This window comes from Callorhinus ursinus, unplaced genomic scaffold, assembly GCF_003265705.2.
Source record: "Callorhinus ursinus isolate GAN/ISIS: 27379988/994484 unplaced genomic scaffold, GSC_fseal_2.0 scaffold5, whole genome shotgun sequence".
Classification (NCBI taxonomy): Eukaryota; Metazoa; Chordata; class Mammalia; order Carnivora; family Otariidae; genus Callorhinus; species Callorhinus ursinus.
Genome location: NW_027397067.1, coordinates 17775692 through 17784600, shown reverse-complemented (window position 1 = coordinate 17784600; position 8909 = coordinate 17775692). Strand labels below are relative to the sequence as shown.

The 8909-nt window shown below is 41.2% G+C and overlaps 1 protein-coding gene across 1 annotated transcript in view; it reads right to left on the bottom strand.

Moving 5' to 3' along the window:
• Window positions 1–6885: 6885 nt before the first annotated feature.
• The window catches only part of ADHFE1 (alcohol dehydrogenase iron containing 1), a 34918-nt gene continuing 32894 nt past the window's right edge, over window positions 6886–8909 (bottom strand). The window contains exon 15 of the mRNA XM_025870661.2: window positions 6886–7687. Within this exon, the coding sequence (XP_025726446.1) occupies window positions 7673–7687 (15 nt within the window). The 3' untranslated portion in view covers window positions 6886–7672. The remainder of the gene's footprint in view (window positions 7688–8909) is intronic.

The following is an 8909-nucleotide window of genomic DNA, read 5'->3' as shown; positions in this document are numbered from 1 at the left end:
AAGGTTTCATGCTTAAAATGTACGAAGTTATAGAAATAGGAAATAGATTAGCAGTTGCCAGGGACTGGGGAGGGAGAGAAATGGTTATGGCTCTAAAAGGGTAGCATCAACGTGGATGCAACTGGAGGGTATTATGTTGAGCGATATAAGTCAATCAGAGAAAGACATGTATCATATGACCTCACTGATGTGAGAAATTCTTAATCTCAGGAAACAAACTGAGGGTTGCTGGAGTGGTGGGAGTGGGAGGGATGGGGTGGCTGGGTGATAGACATTGGGGAGGGTATGTGCTATGGTGAGCGCTGTGAATTGTGTAAGACTGTTGAATCACAGACCTGTACCTCTGAAACAAATAATACATTATATGTTAAAAAAAAAAAAAGAAGATAATAGGAAGGGAGAAATGAAGGGGGGAACTTCAGTGGGGGAGACGAACCATGAGAGACTATGGACTCTGAGAAACAAACTGAGGGTTCTAGAGGGGAGGGGTGTGGGGGGTTGGGTTAGCCTGGTGATGGGTATTAAGGAGGGCACATACTGCATGGAGCACTGGGTGTTATATGCAAACAATGAATCATGGAACACTGCATCAAAAACTAATGATGTAATGTATGGTGATTAACATAACATAATAAAAAAAATAAAAAATCAAAGGGTAGCATCCTTGTGACGGAACTGTTCTGTATTCGGGCTGTAGTGGTGGTCACATGAATCTGTGCATGTGACGAAATGTGATAGAACTGAGTACACACACAAATGAGCTCATGTAAAATTGGTGAAACTGAAGGAGGTGGAAGCAGTTATCAGTGTCAGTTTCCTGGTTGTGATATTACAGTTGTGCAAGATGTTACCTGGGGGGAAAGTGTGTGAAGGTATACGGGATCTCTCTCTCTGTTCTTTTGTTCAATTGCATTTGGATGTACAATTATTTCCAAATAAAAATTTTAAAAAATACAGAGAAAGATGAAAGAAATATTAGCTTATTTATAATGATCTTTTTTGTTATTCTATAATTGTTATCAGGACACTTCTTGTCCAAGTGACCCATCTATACTACAGTTCTGTCTCTGGCACCCCAGCTCATCCCTGATGGTTTCACCACCTTTCTGGGTGCATTCCAAGTTTCAAAAAGGCATCAGGATTGGGCCACGTTTGCTTCTCCAGCCTCAACTTGCCACCTCTTGACACTCATCTGACACTCCTGCAACACTGAACTGTGGAAAATTCTCTGCACACTCCATTTTTACTCTGTGTTACCCTTTCTGCTGTTCATGGTCCTTGGAATGTCCTACCTCCCATCTAACTCCGTCTTTCCTTCTCCGTTCAACACAGGAGTCACCTCCTTCATGAAGCCTTTCTGCGTGCATGCATCTTTGTGTTTCTTTTGTGTCCAAATTTCTTCTTCTTAGAAGGACCCCGGTCAGATTGGATTAAGGTCCACACATATGACCCCTTTTAACTTGATACCTTTTTATAGGCCCCACCTTCAAATACAGACATGTAGAGGGAGTTAGGGCTTTAATACATGAATTTTGGGGAAACAATTCAGTCCATCATACTGGGTAACTCTGGTCCACCCAGGAAAGGTGGGGGAATCCAAGCTAACAAAGATAATATTCCTCCTATTGGCCAGACTGGGGCATAGGGGACAATCAATGAAAGTTGGAGGTGCTCCATCTCTCTCCTCCACAAAATTAGGGAATATCTTTTTCTACTCAATTTTAAGTCAAACATTTTAAATCTATAGATTTTGGTGTTTCAGTAGCATGACAGGGAACAGCCCTCCCCGCCTGTGCTCATTTCTGGTGAGATCATCCAAAACCCTTTACCAAGGGTGTGAAAATTAATGAAAGGACCGCTCATTTTAGAATAGAGTTGGAGGCCAGCAGGGGGCGCTCCTAGGCCCTACCACTTGTCAACTGCAGACCCAACAGGAAGAGCCAGACCTTGCAGTGAACACTACTTCATTATCCCTTGAGGAGAGACTTTCTTCCTCCCTCGGCAACAGCCCAGCCAATGAGAGAGAGTCACAGCTCAGCCAATGAAAAGTCACTATCCTTTAAACTCCCAGTTTAGTCCAATGGGCTTTTTGTTTATAACAGCCCTCCCAACTGCCCTCTTCTCTTTTGGTCTGTGTGCTTGCCTATAGCTTTGCGGTAGCGTGCTTGTCCTTGATCGCGGTTCCCGGCCATTCAAGATAAAACCGCGGTTTGCTGGTAAAATAACGGCCGTTTTATTTTTTAAGGTTAGCAAGGGCATATGGTAGGGCGCTAATGCTGCATGTCAACAAGAAGAGCCAGAACAGGGAGCCCTGTGGTGCCTCTGAGTGAGCGGCAGGACCGCTGTGTTGTCTTTTTCTAGCTGGATGTTAAGTAGCTGTCCTTTTCTTCACGTTGGCGCTTTTGCCCTTGAAGCACAGTTTGATTTGTATCCAGGGAGCTACTTTACCAATAAATACAGGCATTACTCTATATGTATTCACTCTTTCTACATCCCTTTCCACGTTAGAATGGAACCTTTTCACAACATAGCTTTTAAAATAGGAATATAACAAGGAGGATTTTCATTTTCTTTTTTATTTTAGGTAGGCTCCCAATGTGGGGCTTGAACTCACGACCCAGAGATCAAGACCTGAGCTGAGATCAAGAGTTGGACACTGACTGAGCCATCCAGGCGCCCCTAGTTTCTTTTTTAAACAGATTATCCAGAATAGTTTTATTAGTCTGGTAACCTCCTAGCTGGGCGTCTTATATTCTTTATTCCGATTATACTGAAATGAAACTCGGTGTTCTGGTACTTCATATACTTTTTAATAGGCTCCTCATGGGTGGAGCAAATACCAAGGCTGGAGTCCTAAGCGAGCGTCTCCTTTCTGCTCAGGCTTCGATCGGCACATCCTGAAAGGTCTCAGCCTGAAAATCAGGTGGAAACGCGAGGAGGAGCTGCAGGGCCAGCCGGTCATGGTGGGAAAGGGGCAGGACAGCGCTCAGGCGTGGGTTCCCAGTCTGGTGGAGGAGTCCTGAGGTAAGTTTCAGGTGTTGTCCTGACCCTCCCCAGGGGCTCACGGTCTGGCCACACACCATGTAGAATTCCAGCTGAAATCTGAGCCAGCTAAGGTTGAAATGTGAGAAAATTGCAATCCTCTCAAGAGTGTGGTTCCTGGGAAGCAGTTAGAAATGCAGATTCTCACTTCCCACCTGGACTCATTGAATCAGAAACTCTGGGGACCTGGCCCAGCAACCCATGTTTTACTAAGCCCTCTAGAAGCTTCTGATGCACAGTGAAGGTTGAGACCCGTGCTCCGTTTCTGTCACCATCTATGCCAAGAGGCCGCCAAACAGGCCCAAGTGCTGTTTAACTTTTCTAAACCAAACTGACCTAACAGCTGTCTCCTGGGTTCCAGCCCAGGTTGACAAGATTTGAGTTTCTCAGGGGTAGGAGGAAAGGACTGATCTATATCTTTAACTAGCGTCCCAGGTACTTCTTGTTCTGAGGGAGGTTTGGAAGCCCTTAGTATACAACTGACGTCACTGTAGTGATCTGCTCGTCAGCTGCTGGGGTGAAAGTCTTCCTGCAAGCTTTCCATTCAGGAAAGGGAAGAGAAGTAACATTTACTGAGCAAGGACATTTCGCATACATTACTTCCTATTGATGTTTATAACAACCCTGTGAGTTAAGGTTTGTGCTCAGAAAATCTAAGTCTTTACCCTAGGCTACTCAGTAAGAAGCAGGGCTGGGATTTGTCCCCAAGGTGGCTCTGTTACCTACCTCTAACACCCTTCTGTGTGACCACCAGCACGGCCAGCTCAACTTTTCTCTGACATGCCAAAGGCTTGCAGGACCTTCTTTTTTCTCTTCTCTTTTTCCCCCTTTTAATGAAATAGAATCCTCTGTTCCACAAATACTTAGGGGTCCCCTACTATGTTCAATGTACTGTGTTGTACACAAGTGTATACAGTGTTTAAATGCAATTCAAGAAGCTCTCAGACAACAGAAGGCACTTGAAAGGCAGTGAATTTGGTGGCTGGGAATGCAGCAGGGTCAGGATGACTTTGGGATTGAGTGCTAGTCCTGCTCCTTACTAGCTGTGTGAAGTTGGCAGTTTTTTTTTTTTTTTTAACTTAGTTTCCTCATTTGTGCAAAAAGGACATAGCAATGCCTCTCTCATAGTGGGCAAACCCTTGATAAAGGGCCTGGCACAGGTGGAGGGCCCAGTAGAGGACTGTTATTTGAAACTTACTAGGGTCACCTGGGTGGCTTAGTCAGTTAAGCACCAGACTCTTGGTATCGACTCAGGTCTTGATCTCAGGGTTGTGAGTTCAAGCCCCGCACTGGGTTTGGAGCCTACTTAAAAAAAAAAGTTGTCTGAAACTGTTAGAATGAAACTGTTACTGTCTTTAGTTTATTATTGTTGCCAGCTATAGTAGATGCCCTAGCAAATTGGCCTCCACATTTCATAAGAGTTGATATTTATAAAGTGACAATAGTTTGGTTAAATAGTACTAAAAAAAAAATTCTACTAAATGTCATGTTCCTATAATCATTCCCTAGGGTCCCCCCCAATCACCCCTGCCTGCAGAACCCCAATCCTCCTCTCCCCAAATCCATGGTCTTCTTCCTCCTTTGGGAGAATATTTTAAGGTACTGAGCTATGTACTGAGTATATAGTGGTTAAAGGAGATGTGAAAAATGAATGAAAATTAGCCTGTCCTTACTCAAGTGGCCACTCCAGCCTGGTGGTAATCTTTGGACATCTTTCCATTTGTATGTTGCCTTACATTCTTTTCTCCTATGCAATGCTTGGTATATGGTTCACATTGGTCTCCAGTAAATGTTGCCAAAGCCACATGGGACCAATGTGCATAATTGGCAAAGATTTGAGAGGTTTTTGATTAAAGGGGCAACTTACACCCTTGGAAGGGATCTTGGTGGAGATGGTTGTTGGTTACCTCTTCCCAGTGCAGCAATCCTTACACTCACAGGCCTGGATGGTTCTAGAACAGCCTTATAGAAAAGGATATTTATATGTCTCTGTGGGTCTGTTTTTTTTTTTTTTGCCAGGAAAACAGGGGGACTGTGACTAACACAAGCCCATAGGTTTAGGGTCCCATGGAAGGTTCTAGAAGGAAAAAAAATGTGATAAAAGTAGTCTTGGTGATCTACAGTTTCACTTAAGTAACACTAAAATAAATTACATAATTTTATTTGAAAATTTTAATCTGTTTCTGTTCGTGTGAACTGTTAAGATATACTAATATAAAAAGAGAAAAATCACAGGTGACTCTTGCAGGTCTGTACAAATAGCCTAGCCCTGGTCATCCATGTGAGCTCTGTTTCATTTCTTGCTGGCTTACACTATTTATTTTGAAGAGAAGATTGAAGGAGAGGGGACACAAAGTTAAGACAATAGTGGAGTATAAACAATTTGACAGCATGAATCAAAAGTCACAAAAATGTCCATACTCTAATATAAAAATTCAATTTGGAGTTAACCTAAGAAATTAATTTAGAAAATGAAAAAAAAAAAAAAGCCACATACACGGTATTCATTGCTATGTCATTGGTAGGGGTCAAAATTTGGAAGCAATCTTGATGCCCTGTAATAAGGATAAATGTTTAAATTTCTATTCAACAAAACATTGTGTACCTTTAAAAAGAATGATTATGAAGATTATGTGGCAATGTAGAAAATACTTAAAATGTCATGCCTTGAGGGAAGTGAGCTGGAAATTACACCACCCAAATGAAAAAGATGGAAAGGAAGTATATCAAATGATAGCAGCTGTGTTTGGGTAATGGCATGATGGTAGTTATTTTCTCTTTTTCGCTCATGATTATTTTAATCAGTTTCCAATTTTATAAATTGGAAAGCCAATTAAAAATACCCAAATTAAAGAGCCAATAGTTAAAGCCAGAAAGAATGAAGTAGGGTTACTTTAAAGTTGGCTGTTCTTCACAGAGCTTCATGAGGGATTTCACATGGGATAAAATTGCCAACAGTTATTGCAATTTGCGGGGGGGGGGGGGGGGGGGGATGCATTTATTCCGAGAGTTGTTGGGGGTGGTTGGAAAGACAGTGTGGTGGGATAATAGCAACAGAAACTAGACCCTCCCACACCCAGCTGCCAGTAATTCAACCTAGGTCTTCAAGAAGCAATTTCTGCCCATTCAAAGTGCAGCTCATCCCTGGAGACCACCTTGGGCAGACCATTGTGATGGTGATGGCGGGGATGTGGGCCTGCCTCCGCAACAGCTCCCAGAGGGTCAGGCGTTTGATGGAGGGCCTGGGCAGCTGTCTCAGCTTGGGGTTGCTGGTCATCAGAGACGAGGCAGCATGTGCAATGTTGACCCGGAGGTGAACAGTCCCCTTTCTCAGACCCACTCCCCGGAGGCAACAGTCCCTCATTAGGGTACAGTTTCTAATCCAAACAACCATTAATCTTTCTCAGGGTTAAAAGGCCAGGAAAGCAAGTTTTGCTCTCTATTTTGATACTGTACTTGTCTGTATTTTACAAGAGCAGACTTACTTCACTGACCACTGGAAAATACCCCACAGCTGTGTCCACAGCTATGCAAAAATGCCAAGCCCAGCACAGGCCTCCTGGTGCATGGGGAAGGGAGACGAGTGCAAAACGAATAGGCTGTTTATTGTGGCACTTGACAAAAATCATAAACATGATGTACTTGAAACAAATTAGTATTCTGTATCATAAAACAAGTTAGGGATGCTCATGTATTTTGAATGAAAATTCACCAAATATGATAGTTTTGTGAAAGTGATATTATACAAACTTTTGAATACAATTCTTTTAATTTTTCTTGCCTTAGCAAGTAAATTAATCCATACACATGGAGCTATAACCCCTGAAAACTTTTTGGTCTTTTAAAGGTAATCAATAAAAAATAGGATTTGATTTAGAAAAATGCACTTGTTGTCTCGGAAATATCGAAGTGTTTGGTTTACAGAAATGGGCTGAATTTCTTATCTCACATTCTTTTAATAGCTGGTAAGTCAAGAAATACATCTTTTCCATATTCTCAAATTGTAAGGGCCAACATGATGGGTATTAAGATAAAAAACATGAAGCCTTCCTAAATCTGTTTCTTCATGCCTGACCTTTAAATCCTTCTCTACAGAGTCATCATCAGTATGAATACCAAACACTCCTCCTGGTGAGTCACATTTAGACATCTGGCTACTGGTAGTAAAGGCATTGAACATTTAAGAGAGATCGAGAATGCATTTTTATGTCTCGGATTATTTTACATTACATTTCCCAAACTCAAAATCACACATTAAGGACTATGGAATACATAAAATCTAGGCATAGCATTTTCAAAGTGGAAGAGGCCTTGGTTGAATACAGTAAAGCCCAAGAAAGACCAAGGGACTGGAGTGGAGCCCGCGGCCCTTGATCCCTAATCTAATGCCGTTCTAATGATGCTACATCACCTTGTAGAATGTCTAGAATTTACCTGGACTTTTTTGGGAGGGTGGGTTGATGGGGAGACACATACATGTTTTTGCTGTGCCAAATGTATTTTGAGACATTAACAACTTTTACTTAAGTTTCCTGAAGGATCTCAGATTGGCAGAGAGTTTAGCTGTACGCTCAATCACACAGCTTCTGCTTTCAAAACCCATGATACTCTTGAAACGCTGGAGGGAATTTTAGCTAGATGTGGTCTGCAAGATACAAATGAGATTCTTTTGGTACTGTCCTAAGCTTGCCTTTTGGGTACTTGGTATAAATGATTTGAATGTTCTGTAGGAATTAAAACTACACCCTAATGATATCATTTCCATGTCAAAAATATATTCATGCATATAATAAAAAACATAAACCACATTTTTAATAGTGGCTATCTTCTGGATGGTGCAATATTTGAAATATATGAAAATATACAAATATTTTGTGTTTATCTTTGTATTACCAGTTTTTGGTACTGACCATATTTTATGTTTATAGTTAGAGAAACCTCTATAAACATTATCTCAATGTTATTTAAAAGATCTCAAGGAAATAAAGACCTTGATACAGATAAAGTGGGCTTGGCCAGGTTGAAGGCAAGTAATGCACTTCTCTTCCGTTTTTTAAAATCCTGATGTAATTATATATACATTACTTATTTGATTAAAACTTTAATTCAGTTTAAAACATGAATAAATCCACAAGTACACTGACATCCAGACTGCCAAAGCTGGAGCAGGCAAAAAAACATCAGTGTGGTAACCTTTATGAGGAGAAATGAGCTGTAGTTTTTGCAGGCTGAGGATAACAGAGAGGCAGATGATCATGCTACTTAGATTCTACTTGCAAGGCTGAAGTCTATAAACTACAACACTGCTTGCTTTTGAGTTAATTTATTTTGAGCACTGAACACATCTTTCCAAAGAGGGAATTACCATGTAGGATGTTAGTGTTTTTCTCAAAGGAACTATTTACCTGAGGATCAGTCTCTAATATTTTACCTCTTTGGGTCTGTTTTAATCTTTAAATATTAGTTATTAGTACTTTCATAAACTAAGATGAATCTGACCTAAAACAATAAAGTGGTATTTTTCTCTGTTCTCTGGCCCCTTTATTTTATTTTTTTTTGGCCCTTTTAAAATCAGAAAATATGTGCTTGTAACAAATCCAAACAATACAGATGTTTATGAAATAAAAATGGGAAGTATAAAATATAGTGAAATACTTTCTCTTAATTCTCTTTACCCCAAAGTCCTTTTCTCCAGTGATAACTTTTATTTTTTTTCAAATATTTTTTATTAATTTATCTGACACGGAACAAGAGAGAGAGAGAGACAGAGAGCAAGCACAAGCAGGGGGAACGGCAGGCAGGGGAGAAGCAGGCTCCCTCCTGAGCAGGGAGCCCGATGTGGGGCTCGATCCCAGGACCCTGGGATC